At 35.0% G+C, this 20,399-nt stretch overlaps 1 protein-coding gene across 1 annotated transcript; it reads right to left on the bottom strand.

Moving 5' to 3' along the window:
- Nucleotides 1–27: 27 nt before the first annotated feature.
- Nucleotides 28–4,382, bottom strand: LOC114500434 (putative olfactory receptor 52P1). The gene has a single exon (XM_036030196.1). It carries the CDS (start codon nucleotides 3,988–3,990, stop codon nucleotides 2,998–3,000), a length of 993 nt encoding a protein of 330 aa, XP_035886089.1. The 5' UTR covers nucleotides 3,991–4,382; the 3' UTR covers nucleotides 28–2,997.
- Nucleotides 4,383–20,399: the final 16,017 nt, after the last annotated feature.

The following is a 20,399-nucleotide window of genomic DNA, read 5'->3' as shown; positions in this document are numbered from 1 at the left end:
TTTTATTTCCTATGAAGACTTGCAAAGACCCTGGGGGAAACAAGTGGAATACATTTAAATTATGTCAATGATTTATTCACACATTTATTCAATTACTCTTTAAAATTACTTTTTAACATATATTTTTGTCCTTCTAGAGAAGTAACATTTATTAGTATATCTATTAAATATATTAATATGAGTATATGCCCAGGTACATGCTTTAAGATAAAAGAAATAATGTTATCTCATTACCCACATATATTGCTATTTTTACAATTAAGAGTATACAATTAGTACATTAACTGTTCTTCCAAAGAGGGATTTTTAAGACTGCATACTTTTTATTAAACAGATGAATAGTATTTATTTAAAATTTCTGTCTTTTGATATTCTAGTTTCATTTTATTTAATAAAAATTTTGTAATAAATTTTTCAGTAATCACCATGCTAGTTTTCTAATTTATCTAAAACATGTCCCTAGCAGTGTATAAGAGTTTGCATTCTAGACCATGCCAAGAACAAGTTATCTTTAGGAAGTTCATATTGATTTTATTAGAGAAACTGATATTTCAATGACATTTAAATTTACAGTTGCCTAATAACTAATGATATTGATTTTTTAATTCCTTTATTTCTAGCCTTATTGCATTCAAATTTGAAATGTTATTATTATTTTTTCCTTATGGACCTCACTGAGGTTTTCTTTTTGATTCATATAATTTCTTTGAGGACAAGACAAACATTATAGACATAGAATAAAAGTTAGGATCTTGTGGTATCATAGAAGCAGTAGCTAATAGATTTTAGAGAATTAGGTATGGCCAATGATACAATATATTGTCACATAGTCCAATTACAAAAAGTCACTGGTGGCTTTGAAGACAGGTATTTCAATGGAAAGTTAAACTTGTGGTTGAAGCCAGATTATAACATAGGAAAAAAATAGGAGTCAAACAGCAGAAATAATTAGTTCCAAAAATATTTTTCAGAAACTTGCTTTAAAAAGAAAAGTCATTAAGATAAATGAAAATTTTGCTATTGGGTAAAAAAGCAAATGAATTCACATAGGTTGTGAACACAAGATATAGGAGTAAGTGTTATATAGTCTGAGCTCCCAAGACCATATTTTGAGAACCTTGCTTGACTAGAAAAATGAATTTGTAATGAACAAATAGAGTAATAAAGAAAGAAAAATGGCTGTAGATGTGAAAAGTTTGTGTGAGAATTAGAATTTGAGACAGTTTACTTCCTATCATTTCATTTTTCTTATGGAATAAAAAATAGTGGAATATGCAACCATTAGGGGCAAAAGGTATATAAGAGGATTGCGTATATTTTTTAAAAGATCTTATTATTGCAAAATATGCAACAGGTAAAAGCATAGTCATATAGCAATGACATCCCAGTTAAAATGTGGATTATGTACAAATTGTGCTTGCAATCTGCATATCTGTATACTTTGTTCAGATGTGCTCCACAAAGAGAGTATTAGGAACTTATGACACAGGGTACAGAAATTGTTCCAGAGTTAGGGTTGTAGGGTGTGTGTGCTATCAAGGTGACCAATTTGAAGCATAAAAATAAATTAAATTGCTAAATTATGGTGTTTAAAATTATTAAAAATATGTTAAGAATATTTCAATTTGAAGATTAGAATGTGAAGTTATTTAAAAACAGTACCAGCCCATGCACTGGCAATCTTCTTATAAAACAGTATAATAATTATATTTTCTTTGAAAGACAGTGTTCTATCTATTTTATTGAATTCTAATATTTGCAAACTATCTATCCCCACTGATATAAAATAACACAGTTAAAACATTTATATTCCTGAGAATGGAAACTTTAAAAATATGGTCCTTAGTGTTCTGCCCTCAGGACTGACATCTCCAACAGTGGAGGGTCTCTGAATTTCTAGCAGGGGATTTTTGTGTCTCCTTCACCTAACATATGGAGTGGCCTACTGAAAGGGTGACAAGCAGACAGTGTATACTGTGAATAAATTGAAAATTTCAATGCTTATTTTTTAATTCAATGTATTCGGTCAATTTTATAAACCTTTTCTTTTTAGAAAATAGAAGGATCAGTATTTATAATAACTGCTTTCCAATCTCAATGTCACAGGTACAATTAAGAACTTTCCCCTACACAGGGTTAACTAGGATTGAGAGACTAAGATACATTTAACCCTTCTTTTTTATAAATAAATAGAAAAATGAATGGCAAAGACTTCCCTCTCTGATTGATTTAGGTAAGTGATCATCCTTCACAGTTTCAGGAGATAGAAGTCAGTAACTTCTGCAGGTCCCCACCAGTTGTGCAAATGCATAAGAATATTTGGAAATTGTTTATCAGGGAGTGGTATCCAAGTCACTTGAACTTAGTTTGCTTCCCTAGATGATAGAAACAGAAATATAAACATGGGATGAATATGTTAAGTTTACAAATAAGAGTTATTTCTGACTTTTCCTATGATCTCACCCATAGAACTCCTACTGGTCTGTACCAAGAGATCATAGTTTTCAAACCCTTGCTCTGCCACTAGCTAATATTATGGTTATTGTTTCTTCTTCTTGGTTTCAAGCTCTGATGGAGAAATATGGAAATTAAGCAAAATGATGTGTCTTGCAGCTCTAGTTTCTTTCTCTGTGGCATTATGGTCCCATCTTTTGATCCTTGCAGATGGCAAAATATAGCCTAAAGTGTGAAGTTAGAAAGCCATGCTTTCTGTAGTGGGAGAGGGCCAAGAACTGAGGAAATTTTCTATGACTATGCAGAGGCTCTTCTAACCCAGGTTGTAAGAATTTTTCAATGTTACAGCTTCTTAGATTGAAGATAACAATGCTCAACCAACCTGACCTTTTCTGTGATTTGTTAACCTTGGAAATGATCTAGAAAGTACTGTGGAAACCATCATCACCCTATTAAAACCACTTTCCAATCTCAAATACTGAGGATTATTTAATCTTAAAAAGCTTCTTTTCTTTTGGACTAAGTCCATTCCATACTCCTGGATCACTCAAATGCCTTGACCCCAGTTTCCTGCCCCCTTTGAAATACCCTGACAACCCTCTCTCGAATCTCTTTGGTCTTAACTCCATACACCATAGGATTAAGAGCAGGTGGGAAAAGCAGATAGACATTGGCTAAAAGAATGTGAATATGGAGTGGAACATGGTGGCCAAAACGATGGGTAAAAAAGGAGAAGAGTGCTGGTGTGTAAGAGATTAGGATGACACAGACATGGGAACCACAGGTCCCTAGGGCCTTGGATCGAGCTTCATGAGATGAGAGGCGAAAGACAGCTCGTGCAATGAAGACATAGGAGAGAGCAATACAGAACAAATCAACCCCAATGACCAATAGTGCCGCAGTCAGTCCATATACACGGTTAGGCCTAGTATCTCCACAGGCCAGCTTTACTACAGCCATGTGCTCACAGTATGTGTGTGGGATCACATGGCTTTGACAGAAGCTTAAACGTCCAATGAGGAAGGGGCATGGGAGCATGAGCATGGAGCCCCGCACCATAGCTACCACTCCAACTCGGGCAATAATGGTGTCAGTGAGGATAGTGGTATAGCGAAGTGGGTGGCAAATGGCCACATAGCGGTCAAAGGCCATGGCCAGCAACACAGTGGATTCCATCATGCAGAAGGCATGAATGAAAAACATCTGTGCCAGGCAGGCAGAGGCAGAGATGTGTCCAGCTCCACACCAGAGGATGGCCAATAGCTTGGGAATTGTGGAGAAGGAGGCAGCCAAGTCAATGGTTGAGAGCATACACAAAAACAGGTACACAGGCTTGTGCAGGGCTGGTTCAGTGGCAACAACAACCAGGATGATTATATTGCCCACAATTGTGGCTGTGCCCAGGCAGAATACAGGAAGTGAGAGCCACAGGTGGAACTGTTCCAGGCCTGGGATGCCCAGGAGGAAGAAAAGAGAAGGGTCCAGGTTAGTGTGATTAGGAGACTCCATGATTTGGCCAGGAGTTCTGAGGAGCATTTCTGATCAGAAACTGTCCCACTGTATCAGATAACCTGAAGAGACAACACCGAACAGGGATATGATGAGACTAGAGTAACACTTGTTAGCTATTAGCTGTATAATATTAGGCAATCTTCATCATCTATAAAATGGGATTAATAATAGTATCATTCCTTAGGGTTGTTAAGAGAATTGTACAGGTTAATATTTGTAAAGAACTTTGACTAGTGCCTGACACAACATACTTGTTAAATAAAATTAATGAATGTGAGAAAAGGCTCAAATAAGCATTTAAATAAATTAAAGTTGTTTTATATCTAAGGCCTATTGTACTCAAAGGAAGATATTAGACCTTTCCCTTTCCCTTCCCCTTCCCCTTCCCCTTCCCTTCCCTTCCCTTCCCTTCCCTTCCCTTCCCTTCCCTTCCCTTCCCTTCCCTTCCCTTCCCTTCCCTTCCCTTCCCTTCTATCAACTCTTTCTCAGAAGAGATTACATGGGATCATTTGTCCAGAATGCAAACTGCCAACACAGTCCACTGGATAAAGTTGGACATTTTTTTTGTCTTTGGACAGAGAATGGATTCTGGTTTGGGATCTAGTGCTTGGTAATTATTTCTGGTCTTAGTACCACCATAGTTGTTTCCACTCCTTTCACCAACCAAGAGGCATTTCCTCATATCCTTGATTGATCTTCATTTGAAATTCCAGAACATGCTTCATGAACCGTCACATGTCCAATTTCCATTTCACAAGATGTTGAAGTTAACCCTTTATGGACTTTGTTCTATTTCTGAAGGAGTAACTTCTAGCCTTTTCTGATCTACTTCTGCATTAGCCTTTCATTCACATTCTACTTGTGGTTTTTGGTGATTTCAAAGAAAAGATGTAGCCAAATCCTTCTCAATCTCATCCTTTCATAGTGTTAGGAAGTGATTTTACAATTCTATGTTAACTCACAGAATTAACAGTGATGACTCATCTCTCCTTGTGGAAAAATCTTATACAACTATCTCGTTTATCCCACCTTTCCCATACTTCCACTCCCTGGGAGAACACAGTTCACAGCAAGGAGTGCTTAAACCAAAAGGACTTATACAGAATGTATTAAGGCATACTGGTAATGGGATAGAAACAGAGGTATAGTCATTAAGATAAAGTCTGAGAAATCACTTTAACTGGAAGCCTTCAAAAGGGGAGTGAGAAGTTTACTGCCCAGAAATTTATATCCATTCATTCAACTACAAATATTTCATGTGCACCTCTGATTTCACTAGCTCTATTCTCAAAGCTGGACAGCCAGTACTTAAATAATCAGTAAAAAATAAAGACACTGATTTTAGGAAATTTGAGGAGTGAGAAAATAGTTATCAAAGGGAAATCAACTCTGCCACAATTCTTTCTTACACCATATGTGAACTCTCCTATTCCTTAATAGTCCAGATTCTCTGTGTGTATAGTCACCAGGAAAAAAGAAATCAGAGGTTTCTTTTTGTACTGCACAACAGGTTCTTCCTTGCTGTGTAGGTGGGTTTAAAAGACACAGCAACATTTGATAACCCAAACATGCTGGTAAACAAAACCAACTATTGTGCTTGTCCTCACAGACATAGGGACTAACTGAAGGAGAAGAGATTGGTGACAAGTACTGTTTTAATCAGCTCAGAGCCAATAAACAATATGACCTCCACAGAAGAGACATAAATGTGGCTTGTACAGGTAGGTGCATATGAAGAGTCTTGTTTGACAGTGTTCTGTGAGCTTATGTTTGTGAGGGAAGATGCAGCCAAGATCTGAGGTTCTGATCAATTTGATCTAGGGTCCTATCTTACCTAAGGAGAAACACATCAAGGGGAAAGTTTGAACTTGTTAAAAAATGTGACTATTATTGATGTGATTTAAGCTCTTGGAACTACCTAATATTCAGGCAAAACTGTAGTACAGATTTCACTCTTGTGCTCAAATATTCATGGAAGAGGCAAAATATTTTGGAGGCGTAGAATCTTGGAGTTTGTAAAGCAGGAAGTTGTGGTGATAAAAAAAGACTGTTGGCATTGGAATCCATAAAACTGGGAACAAATCTTTCTGTTTACTCTTACTGGCAGTGATGCCTTAGACAAGTCAATTTTCTTGTAAGATCCTAGTTTTCTGGTCTGTAATATGATAATAATAATACTCTGTAAGGTTGTTGAAATTTGAATAAAACACCTTGTACAGTTTCTGGCCCATAGAATGTGCTCAGTAAATGTCATTGCCTTCATTTTAATAGGAAAGTAGCCTCACATCTAATACAAAATCTTCATGAAGTTTCTTTAAACAACTAGAGTCTAGTCTTAACTTGGACATTTACAAAATGAGAGTTGTTTCATTGTAGAGCAAACTTGATAAAATCAATGTTTAAATTGTTTTTTTTTCTATATGTCCTCTTGGGTCACCTGACTGACAATCAATAAGTAATTGGAAAATAGCTTCTCTGGCTGCTCTCAGCCAAATAGAGCCACTCAGCTCTGGGTTTTATGACACAAGTTTACTTGTTGAAATAATGAATACCTCTGCTCTATTAGGTAGCTCAATATAGAGAATGGAGCTAGAATCAGTGAGAGCATCAGTAAAGACCTGCTCACTACACCACCCCTACCATTTAGTTTCTGCCAGACATCCTTACAGTTTTCAATCATCTCATAAATTCACTCCACACAAAGCCAGAAAGCTTAAATTAACTTAAAGATTCTTTATTGAGATTCCTTCCTGCTCTTTAGGTCTCTGAGTTGATACTTTTTCTTGTAGAAACTAAACTGAGCACAGATTACCACAAATCACTGATCTAGACTGGCTCCTAATTTGATTAATGTAAGTGAACTTTACTTGAAGCTCCTGTGGTCTGTAAGGAATTCCAACCTTTACACATACCAACTCCTTTATAGAGTTGTGTGTGCTTATCATCTCACTCAGCCTCATGACCACCCCAGCTCACAGGAATGAGCCTGTAATCGCATACCATCTCTTGTATAAAATGTTTTATAACATTAATAAATATTTGTGACCATTCTTACTCAGTTTGAACCTATCCCTCTAATTCAATCTTTTACCTAATTCTAATTGTGACATTAGAGCCAATACCCTCAGTAAAATAAAAGTTCCAACAGAATTTGAGGGAAAGATTGGGAATAGAGAAAACTTTCCATATCTGAAACTGCACCACAAATCTAAGGCTGTCATTTCTTCTGCAGAGTAGCACAGCTAAACTTGGGATACCTCTGCCTATTATGAGGACACTGGGCCATGACAAAACCCAAGGTATTCAGTAGCTGATTGTCCCTGCTTAATTTACTGCATTTGATCTCTGCACTGTGATTAGGCAGACACATTTTTCTCTCAAGTGCTTAGTGAACAATTATTTCTTTTTATTAATTTCAGGAATATCATAGTAAAATTTGTATTCTTATGTGGTCAAGTAAACTTTCTTCACAATGCCTCCCATTTTCCTGGTCCAGCTAACAGATTATTTACTTCTTTCTTTTCTGGCAGCTCCCAGCTCTGCTCCCTTTTTCACCCACTGAGCCTAAATAACACCAAACTAAAACTCATATTTTAGGAAGCCTTTTAAATAACATTCCAAATTAGACTACACAGAGTTGTTATGCAGCAAAATCCCCTTTGCTGGGCTCTAAATCTCATTCTTCCTGCTTTGAAGTAGACTTCCCATCACCAGTTATACAGATAACTTTCTCTTAAGGGATACAAAATGTCTTTTAAAGACTTTTCCTGACACAAACTCACATGTCTCCAGGACAGCAGGAATGAGAAAGCACAGTATGGTGGAAGCATCCTCAGAAGATAGAAAGAACATTTCTAGTCTCCCACCCTCAACCAGTTGAATGCTGGGCCAAGAGGTTGTTATACTGATGAAACATACCACACAGCCCCACTTGGGAGTTTGGTGGTTGGCACTGAGCTTATGGCTAAAGCCATCGGGGGAGCTTTTGTGTTCCCTAGGATATCGAGCATTCAAGCTTTTCTCTTTTATTTGACCACATAAGAATACAAAGGTGAAAGTAGAGGCTTTCATTAAAGAGTCAGGGACTCTTACTCCCTTAGAACTCTCTATTTTTCCATTTTGTTTAAATTTTGAAGTAATTTATTTTTAGAATTAAAGTATATAATAGCCCACAGTTTTTACATTTTAGCTCCAAATTCTAAAGTATATCATTTATATTGTCTGTATTGAAATGCTGATAGAATTTTCTGATAGCATGTTTTTGTTTTTATTTTTATTTTTTGAAAGTTGGACACAGGGGCCAGTCCCTTGCTAGGTGTCTGACATTGGAAACTTACTTCTGAGAGCCTTTTCTGAGACTGTATTGTAAAAAGCAGCTAATAACATCTACATCACATGTTTTTATTTTTTTATGATTAGTTCAAATTGCTTTATTTGTTTTTATTAATTTTATCTTTTTTCACTTTTTTGTGAAAGGGTAGTATGTTTTTAATTGAGGATGTTTGCATTGTGATAATTCACTGAATTGTTCAATTTTAATATGTGTACTTTTGCCACACATATATTACATATTTCATACAAATTTATTAATATTTTGTGTTTTAATTCTCCACATCTCAGATACACCACACACACACACACACACACACACACACACCCTTCCTACTGGTACCTATTGGTTATGTTTTTCTGATGGAAATTTTAATAGTACAGAAGCTAATGTGTTATCTTAACTTCTCTCATTGCATCATTAATGTATATTTAACAGAAATTTGGGATGTTTGCGAGAAGAAAGGGGATAAATAAAATAAATATTAAGAATGGAAAAGATGACAGAAATCAGACATAGCAGCTATGAAAGTATATTATTTTTCATGTTTTAATAGCTTTTTTGAGATATGATGCACATACCATAAAATTCATCCATTCAAAGTATGTAATTCATGGTTTTTAATATATACACAAGAGTTGTGTAAGCATTGCCACTCTCAATTTGAGAACATTTTTATCCCACATCCATTAGCAGTCACTCTCCATTTTGCCCTACCAACCCCCTCCCCACTCTAGAAAATCCCCAATCAACTCTGTCTCTAATGATTTTCCTGTTCCAGACATTTCATAAAAAAGGAATCATACCATACACCATTTTTCACTTACTGGTTTCTGTGTATGATTTCTAAAACCCTTTCCATTTTAGAAATAAAAATGTAATGAAACCACCAAGTTACCTAATTTTCCAATTAAAAACAAACATAAGTAGACATTCAATAAGTGCTTTATTATTAACTAAAGCACAAAAAATACAAACATTTAACAAATATTTTCTAACCATCTCAATATTCAACTAAACCTCAAGCAACAGAACTCTGTGATAATTCTATGGATGTTACTACAAAAACCTAATGAAAATAGGTATATAATTTTAGATAAATTATATACTTTTCAAAAATATAATGGGAAGCAAGTGGTGTTAGATCTGGGAAAGTCAAAAATGAGAAATGTGTAATAAACCATGAAAATTTGGAAACAGTTATAAGTGTTTCTAGAGCAAAAATGCAAGCAAATCCACTCTCACCCCCACTCCATCCATACTGAGCCCTGTGCTGGTCAGAGCCATGCAGTAGGGAAAAAATAATAAAAGAAATGTGTGAATGATAGTAGTACTTTTGTAGACAATGTACAGAGAATTTGTTAGACTTTACAAGAGTTCAACAAGATTGACAGATACAAAAGCAACATAAGCAGATGGGCAAATTTTATGAAAAAAATATGAGCAATGTAAGATATTTTATGAACATAACATATATGATTAAAGAGAATCTTTTTTGACAGCATGGATGGACCTGGAGAACATTATGCTAAGTGAAATAAGCCAGTCACAGCAAAACAAATACCACATGATCTCACTTATATGTGGAATCTGAAGGGTTAAGAGGACATTGAGAATCCTCCCTGTTCATGCCCGTACCATGACCTTTTTTCCCCAAGTGTTTGTGTATGTGCATTCTTTCAGGGAGAACTGGCTCTTCTCCCAGAAAGATCTGTACTTTCTTAATGTTCATGCTTCAGAAAACATCCATGATGGAACCTAGCCAGTTCCTTGAGGAATGGACTGAAGGCCAGGTCACACAAGGCCCTTGGCTCATAACCATCTTTGTTTAAAATATCATTTAAGCAACCCTGTAAGCAAGCACTGCAGAATCTCACCCAAGAGAAGTATGCTTCACTCAAAGCTTTCCCAGTCAGACCCTGAATGCTGTCTCCAAGATTCCCCAGCATCTATGTTTGGGTGTTGGTGAATTCCCACCTGGTGATGTATGATCTTGACTCACTTTACTCTTGCTTAATAAAGTGCTTAATTATCCATATTTGACTTGGGGTTTTTATGGTCTATGAATTCCAGTCATGAATTCGCCATGGCTTGAATGAATTCAAGCAGTCCAATTCGTGGCAATGATGACAAATTGGACAGCTTGACCTTGTATGTGCCAATTAGTGGCACAGAATATAATAAACACAATAAACTAATGAACAAAATAGAAACAAAAGCATAAATACATGAAACAGACTGACAGCTGCTAGAGTGGGATGGGGACTGAGTGAAAAATGGTAAAGAGATTAACCAAAGAACATTTATGCATGACCCATGGACACAGACAACAGTATGGGGATTGATTGTGGGACAAAAGTAGGTGGTACTGGGTGGAGGTGGGAAAAGGAGAAAAAGCAGGGACAACTGTAATAGCATAACCAATAAACAAAAAAAATTTTAAAAAGAGAAAACCACATCATGATCTTAGATGAAACACTAGATACCTTAATGAGGCCTCCTCAAATGAATCTGTACATTAGATGTAAGCCCAATGAACTCCTCAGAGGAATTTTGTTGAACTTATCAATTACATTTATATACAAAAAATAAAATTCTAAGAACAGCCAAGTATGTAAGAGCAAGATGGGAAGAACTGCCATACTAAACTTTAAGAATTATTTGAAAAATTCAGAAGTTTATGTCAAAATTGTTATAGAAGAACAACTGGAATAAAATAATAAAAATTCCAGAAAGAGATCCACATTAATTTCACATATGTGATCCAGAAAGTATAGAATGTACTAGTCAGTAGCTGAAGTTATCTATTAATATATGTTTTTTCATTATGAAATTTTGTTTTTCCTTTTTAATTTTTTACTAATATATTTTAAAACATAATGAATATAATCATTTTATGACCCATAGACAACAAATATTTTATTTTTTATCACTTTTTTATTGTTCAAATAGAGTTGTCTCCATTTTCCCACCACCACTTTCTACCACCCCATCCCCCAACCTTCCCCTCTTTGGCTTTGTCCATGTGTCCTTTATACCTGCTCCTTGATGACCCTTTCCCTTCTTTCCCCCGTTATTTCCCTCTGCCATCCACTCTGGTTACTGTCAGTTTGATCTTTATTTCAGTGTCTCTGGTTACATTTTGATTGCTTGTTTGTTTTGTTGATTAGGTTTGACTTATAAGTGAGATCATATGGCATTTGTCTTTCACTGCCTGGCTTACTTCACTTAACATAATGCTCTCCAGTTTCATCCATGCTGTCACAAAGGGTAGGAGCTCCGTCTTTCTTTCTGCACTGTAGTATTCCATTGTGTAAATGTACCACTGTTTTTTGATCCACTCATTTACTGAGGGACACCTACGTTGCTTCCAGGACTTGGCTATTATAAATTGGGCTGCTATGAATATTGGGGTGCATAGGTTCTTTTGAATCAGTGTTTCAGGATTCTTAGGGTATAATCCCAGGAGTGGAATTGCTAGGTAAAAAGGCAGTTCCATTTTTACTTTTCTGAGGAAATTCCATACTGTTTTTCACAGTGGCTATAACAGTCTGCAATCCCACCAACAGTGAAGTACGGTTCCTTTTTCTCCACAACCTCTCCAACACTTGTTGTTTGTTGATTTGTTTATGGTAGTCATTCTGACTGGTGTGAAGTGGTATCTCATTGTGGTTTTAATTTGCACCTCTCTGATGGCTAGTGAAGCTGAATTTCCTTTCATGTGTCTCTGGGCCATATGCATGTCTTCCTTGGAGAAGTGTGTGTTCAGGTCCTTTGCCCATTTTTTAATTGGGTTGTTTGTCTTCCTGCAGTGGAGTCATAGGAGTTCCTTACATATTTTTGAGATCAAACCTTTGTCCAAGAAATTGTTGGCAAATATATTTTCCCATATGTTTGATTCCTTTTTGTTTTGCTGATGTTTTGTTTAGCCATGCAGAAGCTTTTTTATTTTGATGAGATTCCATTTGTTTATTCTTTCCTTTATGTACCTTGCTCTAGGGGATATATCGATGAAAATACTGCTCTGTAGAATATCTGAGATTTTCTTGCCTATGTTGTCCTACAGGACTTTCATGGTATCACAACTTATATTTAAGTCTTTTATGCATCTTCAGTTTATTTTAGTGTATGGTGTAAGTTTGTGATTGAGTTTTATTTTTTAGCATGTAGCTGTCCAGATCTCCCCACATTATTTCTCTAAGAGGCTACTTTTACTCCATTTTATGCTTCTTCCCCTCTGACCAACCATAGTGACTTGGGTTATAATATTAATAACCAAATATTAATCAACCATAGAGACTTGGGTTTATTTCTGGGCTCTCTCTTCTGTTCCATTAGTCTATGTGTCTGTTCTTATTCTAGTACCAGACTATTGCCTTTTGATTACCATGGCCTTGTAATATAGCTTGATGTCAGGTATTTTGATCCCTCCTACTTTGTTCTTTCTCAAAATTACTGTACCTATTTGGGGTTGTTTATGGTTCCATATAAATTTTTGAAATGTTTGTTCTATATCTGTGCAATATGTCATTAGTATTTTAATAAGTATTGCATTGGATCTATAAATCACTTTAGGTAACATGGACATTTCAATGATGTTAATTCTTCCAATCCATGAACACAGTATGTGCTTCCAGTTGCTTGTGTTTTCCTTAATTTCTTTCTTCAGTATTGTGCCATTTTCTGAGTACAAGTACTTTACCTCCTTAGTTAGGTTTATTCCTAGGTACTTTATTTTTCTTGTTGCTATAGCAAATGGGATCAATAAATGTAATACATCACATACACAAAAGGAAAGATAAAAATCATGTGATCATATCAATAGATGCAGAAAAAGCATTTGATAAGGTACAGTGCCCATTTATGATAAAAACACTCAACAAAGTGGGAGTAGAGGGAGCATACCTCAACATAATAAAGGACATATATGAAAAACCTACAGCCAACATCATACTCAATGGGCAAAAACTAAAACCTTTCTCACTAAGATCAGGAAAAAGGCAAGCATGTCCAATTTTACCACTTCTATTTAACAAAGTACTTCAGCATTGGAAGTCCTAGCCACTGTGATCAGACAAGAGGAAATAAAAGGCATCCAAATTGTAAAGGAGAAAATAAAACTGTCACTGTTTGCAGATGACATGATAGTGTACATAGGAAACCCTGTAGACTCCACCTGAAAACTACTTGACCTAATAAGTGAATTTGACAAAACAGCAAGATACAGAATCAATATTCAGAAATGGGAAGCATTTTTGTACCCCAATAATGAAATCAGAAACAGAAATCAGGACAATAAATATTTAAGTGAATTAAAAACCAAGTCTCTAAACTATTAAAAAATTAAAAATAAAAATAAAGTTTCAAAATATTATAGGCCTGTATCTTGATGACACTGGGAAAATAAGAAAAATAATACGAAAATGTACAAATCATAAATGAAACAATTTGTATGTTTTTTTTTCATAATTTATGTTAGTATAGCATGGAATAATAGCATTCAAAGGAAATAGATCAGGAGAAAATTATTGAAACATGTATAAGTGACAATGTATTTTTAAAAATAAAATAGGTCCAAATTAAATTTTCATGAAAGTCACAACCAATAAGAAAATTAGGTAAAAATATGTGGAAATAGATTTTACTTGTTTAGTTAATGAATTTAGCAGAAAAATGCATAATAAAGAGATGTCATTTTATATGCCTAAGAATATAGGGAAATGGAAAATCTCCTGTATTGTGTGTGGATGTGTAAAATGACAGAAATATTTTGACAGAAATTTTACAATATGTACTTAAAGTGAAAGTATGTATAATTTGAGTAAGCAAATTTGCTTCTTTGTGTATATTATGCTGTAGGATATTTCAACATTGTGATATCATGAAACTTCAAAGAAAAGAAAAATTTTTAGGCATTTTGTTAAATGGAATGAGTCTCCTCCTAACTAGAGGCAGCTTGGTCTCCATAATAGTGCTCCATTGACCCTTGCTTTCACTCCCACCTAACCTCCACCCTTATCACACCCCTGCCCCCAACTGCCATGAAGACTGAGGAGAACAATAGCTTGACACACGTGTTTTATTTATTTATTTATAAATTTATTTATTATCACTATTTCTTTTTTAAGATTTTATTTATTTATTTATTTATTTATTTATTTTTAGAGACGGAAGGGATGGAGAAAGAGAGAGAGAGAGAGGAACATCAATATGCGATTGCTGGGGGCCGTGGCCTGCAACCCAGGCATATGCTCTGACTGGGGATCGAACCTGCGATGCTTTGGTTCACAGCCTGCACTCAATCCACTGAGCTATGCCAGCCAGGGCTATTATCACTATTTCTTATCACAAAGGGTATATCATGGCAGACCATTTAGGACCTCTAATACAGTAAACCTCTATTTTTTATTTGGGATAGAAAAAAATAATATTCACCTAATTTTTTTTAATTGTCATACATTCAAACATGGAATATTATGTTATAGATAAAGAACTAAGTTATGCAAGACATTGAATGAAAAAGGTTACACAGTAAACCTTCTATATTTAAATACACAAAGCAAGATACTACATTTTAGTAGCTCATCTATAATTATTAAAGAAATAAAATGTCTAAGAAGAATATATATTAAATTTGTGTCATTAATTAACTCTCAGCCAAGAAAGAGTATGTACTCTTCTGGCATTTATTTGGCAGAAGGCAGAGATGGTAGAATTCTACACAGTGAGAAACTGCCTTACATTCATTAAGAGATATTTATGTATGTGGAAAATTTATTGATCATCTAGGCCAAACTAAACTAAACTAAACACAAAGTACATTAATTTTAGATGCTTTTTGTCATTATAAACTGTATAACAAAACAATGCAAAAGTCATTGATTTATGAGATAGGCAGAATGTCTTCTACTCACCTCAAAAACATCCAAGTCCTAGCCTCTGGAATCTGTTCGGTTACATGTCAAAGAGAATTAAAGTTGAAGATGGAATTAAGTTTTGTCAACTTCTGACCTTGAGACAGGGAGATTATACTGGGTTATCTAGGTGGGCTCAATGTAATCAGAAAGGTCTTGAACAATAATAAATAAACAAATAAATAAATAAGCAAACAAATAAATAGTCTATAAGTGAGAAGCAGGAGAGAGAGTAAGAGAGAGAATCAGAGGGATGGCAAGGTGAGAAGGACCAAATTTCTTGGTGGCTTTGGAGATGGGGAAGAGTGCAAAAAGCCAATAAATTAGAGTGCCCTCTTAATCCAAAAACAGAACAAAACAAAACAAGAAAACAGACCTTCCCCTTGATTCTCCAGAAGAAAAGTAGCCCTGCTGACATCTTGATTTTTCACTGATACCCATTTTAGACTTTTGACCTTCTGAATTGAAGGATTCAGAATTGAAAGATTACAAATTAGTGTTGTTTTAAGTCTATAACTTGTGATGTTATTAAAATAACAGTAGGAAATTAACCCAGTTTATAACACATATTTTGTTTCAGTTCTACTTTAGTTTGGCTAATTCTAGGCTGGACTTAGGTGAATGGATAACTATTATACGAGGCAGGTTATCTGAGCTTGGTTCCAGAATTTGAATTGAATTCATGTCAGTTCCAAGTGTGTTTACCCTAGAGTCCAGGCTAAGGTGGCTAAGGCCACTCAGGACACACTCTTATCAGAATAGATCCCTGGCACACAAAGAGTGCAGCCCAATAGTACAAACACATTCAAGGCCTTTGCTTGTGTCACATCTGTAGCCTCCTGATGTTCAAATCAAGCCATGGTCAAGTAGTATGTCAATGGAGTGGGAAAATACATTCTACCCAGAGGGACAGGGGAATCACATTTGCTAGATAATAACCCTCACTATCACGCATGATTTTTATATTCACTGAATCTTCCTAATAAAGACTTAATAACTGGTTCCACCTTAATTTATTTGGAACTTTATCAAGAAATGTTAAGTCACTAATGGCAATGTAGCCTGTTTTATTTGAGCACCTACACCACTCATCTCTACCCCTCTGCATCTATAGATGTACTGTTTACAGAGAGTAACTCCTAAGTTCACTAGCTTTCTGTTTCTTCTCATATCTGAATATTGCATATTGAAAGATATATTATTGGTCTTTATTACATATATGTACTATACATAATTGTGTATATTATACATATATTTATAACTTATGTATGTATCACATATGTATTATCAATTATTACATGTATTGCAAATTATTTTTATTTCTTCTCTATGCAACTATTATATTAGATTTTTATGTCTATAAAGTAGATTAGGCTTATACTTTCATAATTAAGAATTATTTAAGGGTACTTTGGACTTGGAAAGGATAGACCCACTGCCCTAAAGTATACATTAACACAAAAGAGCAGAGTTTTCTCTATTCAAACCGGGTTTCCACAAGAAATTACAATCATGCCCTCACCATCTTAAAATGAAGGAGAACAATATTAATTAGTATTTCTATAAAAGAGGAAGAATTTAATGCAAAGAGTTTAGAATTTTTAGGCAATCTCTAGCTGTATAGGGTAAAGGCATCACCAAACAGCTTTTTACATTCTAATGGAAGTAGGAAGAAAAAAACTACACCAAGGTGAAAAGACTTCCTTTTAAAGACATTCTTTAAATATGGAATCTTGAGAACTTGCATCAACATCTCTGATCAACTACAACTAAACATGAATGTGTTATCCGTTAAAATATATAAATAGTCCCCACTTGCAATGTCCAAAATGCAACTGGCTATTCATTAATCCAGTGCTTTTCAAGGTGGGGTTCTCTCAAAAGCAGTATCGTCACCTGAGGACTTGTTAGAATAACAAAATATCGGATCCCTCCCCAGATGAACTGAATCAGAAATACTGGGGATTGAGATCAGCAATCTGTATTTTAAAATGTTTTCAAAGTTTGAGAATAACCACTTTAATCTTTCTAGCAGAGATTATATAAAGAAATTCATTATGGTGGTATGTGACTGAAAAATTATTATCTTTGTGTCTTCCAAAATTAGTGTCCATTTAGAGAATTTTATTCTTATTTGATAGGAATTTGCCATTTGTTGAATCAGTCATTTGTTCTCTTTTTATAATGGCATAGAAGTGCCTGAGTTTCCTTATAAGTAGCATTAATTGTTTTGCATAAAGACTATAGACAATTATCTATTGAAGAATGACCTTATTCAAAATTCACCATTACAGGGTAAAAGCTATCCCTCTACAGGTATCATCAAATAGAGGGAAGTCACATTATACCATCATTACATGAAAACTGGAAATGATCAAAACTATCCCATCTCCTCAGAAAACTCCCTTTCAGGTCTTGTTTCTCATTGAATAAAAGGCCCAGTGGGATCCCCTAATGAACTTTTTTTTTTACCTAGCTCTTTCCCTAACCTCTGGAGAGTCATGGCTATACCCAGAGTTCCTTGATGACAAAATCATAGAGTTAAAATTTGCCTTATATAATGTGATAGCCTTGGTCCACTGTCAAAAGAAACCTTATATATTGTGTCCCAAGAAAAAACTCAGAAGGAGAGCCAGGGTGGGCAGGGAACCCCTTCCCAAAGGCTGACATCAGTTCAATAATGATAATAACAATGAAAATAAATGTTGTTTCATGAAACATGAGATAGGCAGATTCAAACTATAATATCCCAACAACAAGGCTCTGGTTATCAGAAGAAGGGAGACTGGTTGAAAGAATATAGTGGAACATTTCCAGGTAAGTTCTGATATAAATAATTAAAACTACCTGTACTTCAGTAAGATTGATTTTCCTAAGTGAATTCTATCTATAGCCCCCACAAATTCTATTTCACTGGAACTTATTTGCCAGCCACCCAGCAACTTCTGTCCCAGATACCTGAAAGTATTGACTTGTTTCTGAAAATTAAACAAGTTTACAGAGGATGTAGGGGGTGAGGAAGTAAAAGATTTCATAAATCATGTTTTACAGATATACAGAAATACTGTCATATATGAAAAAGTGCATTTTTTACAAACCCTGGCTAATAGTGAATACTTAATAACCCTAAATGAGAGAAATTGAGTAAAAAAAGGAAACTTAGCTTCCGTACTATGTAATAGAACACAGATAGATATGGGCAGAGCCATGATGTGGACAAAGTAGAGAAGTTAGGATAAGATTGAGTTAAATGTAGATAATTTACAAAGAATGTGAAAAGCATTTAGGCAAAAAAGCTGTCAGTCATGGGTTCACTTCTGACCTTGTCTCCAGAACTCTGTGCACTTGACAGCAAGGTCACAGTGATTTTCTCACAATTCCTTAAATATACATAAGTTTTCAAAGTATCAGAAGGTTTTAAACTCTGGTATTTCTCATATGCAGCCAGGACTGTGAACCACTTTTTGACTCAATGAAGTATGAAGATATAAATTGGTGGTGGGGAAATGACAATTTCAGATCATATGTGGTTTATGGTGATAAAAATAGAAGTTTAAAAAGAAATTATACTTTCACAGACCCAAATAAAAGTAGGGAGTGAGTCATTTGAATGTGTGTGGAGAGATGATGCAGCAAGGATAAACATCCTGAGGCAACTTACCATGCTTAAAGAAGAGCAAAAAGGCCAAGTATGGAGTGAGAAGGGAGAGTGGTAAAGCTGAAGTCAAGTCATTCCTTGTATAGATAGCATCAGTATTCATGATCAGAGTGCATCAGAGTGCTTTGTGCATCATGGCAGACTATTTACTTTACTCCTTAAATAGTAAGAAACTGTAGGGATTGCAATATCATTATATTTACATTTTTGAAGATAATAGGGCCATTCAAGGGCAATAATCCATGTGTAGGCAAAAGAGTAGCAGAAAGACGAGTGAGGAGGTTATTTCAGTAGTCCAGGTGAAAACTAAATGTGTCTTGGGTAGAATTGCAGGTGTAAATGAGAACAGTGGGAAGCCCCACTAGAAGAAGAAAAAACATTTATGCAGGAGAGAGGGGTAATAATTACAGAAAACGTTTTGTGTAAGGAAAAGGAAATGTGATTCATTTCAGAAGCAGATAAGTAAACTTCAAATGAGGCAGGTTATCCTTTTTTAATAGGAATGCACAGTATATGGGTACCAATGCAGTCAGAGCTATTTTAGTGATGGAGTAATTTTAAAACATATCTTTTGGTTTCTTCTGTTTTTTTTTTCCTGGACATATTTTTAAATTTTTTCCTGTATTTTCATTCTTGACACTATTACAGATGTCCCCATTTCCCCTTCCCTCTGGCCATCCCCACACTGTTGTCTGTGTCTATGAGTTATACATATATGTTCCTTGGCTAATCCCTCACCTTCTTTCATCCAGTCCTCCCCCTACCTTCTGAAATGAATTCTTAATTTTTAATTTGGGATAATATAAAATGATATTTTATGTTCAACTTGTCAAAAGTCATCTTTCCTTTCTTTCCACATATGCTGTTGTACATATTTCAAAAAAGAAGTTACTGATCCTCTACACATTTATCAGAAATTTGTTTTATGAAAGGAAAAGTTACTAACAATGAAGGTTTGAATGATGTTTTTATTAATTTTAGGGTAATTTCAATAGAATTTTTGGGTTTCCTAACCATTAATAAAGGAGAAATGGAATAAAAATATTTTCCTTCTGTCATCTGGATTTAAGTAAAATGTGTGTTTTATCCATTAAAAGCATTATTTTCAGTTGCCAATTTCCACTTACTCTAAACATGTTTTTCCAGGATTACTATTTTCTCATTACATTTTGTGAAAACAGGACTCTAGATTTCCTCATAAAGATAAGTTTTCTCCATAACTTCTCCATAAGATGGTAATAGGAAAGATGGTGTTAGTGAATATATTACTGGAAAGAGAAAGAAATTTGTTTAATTAATAATAAGACCTGAAGAATAAACCAGTACTCTTAGGTAGCTCAGTGGACTAATTTGGGGTTAATACTTCATGACTAAACAAAATTCAATCTACACAGGAGGTCTAGTTGTTGTAGAGAAAGGTGAACATGGCATGTAAAAAACCTCAAAGTGCTGATCAAATGCTTAAGTGTTTAGCTTGAGAGGTAGTGAGAGGCACCCACTTAATTAATGGTGTCATTATTTGGACAATACA

The sequence above is a fragment of the Phyllostomus discolor genome, chromosome 6 (assembly GCF_004126475.2).
Source record: "Phyllostomus discolor isolate MPI-MPIP mPhyDis1 chromosome 6, mPhyDis1.pri.v3, whole genome shotgun sequence".
In the NCBI taxonomy this organism is placed as follows: domain Eukaryota; kingdom Metazoa; phylum Chordata; class Mammalia; order Chiroptera; family Phyllostomidae; genus Phyllostomus; species Phyllostomus discolor.
This window is presented reverse-complemented; position numbering and strand designations above follow the sequence as displayed.

Coding starts and splice junctions, on each gene's coding strand:
- LOC114500434 (XM_036030196.1), bottom strand. CDS start 3,990: ATGCTCCTCAGAACTCCTGGCCAAATCATGGAGTCTCCTAATCACACT.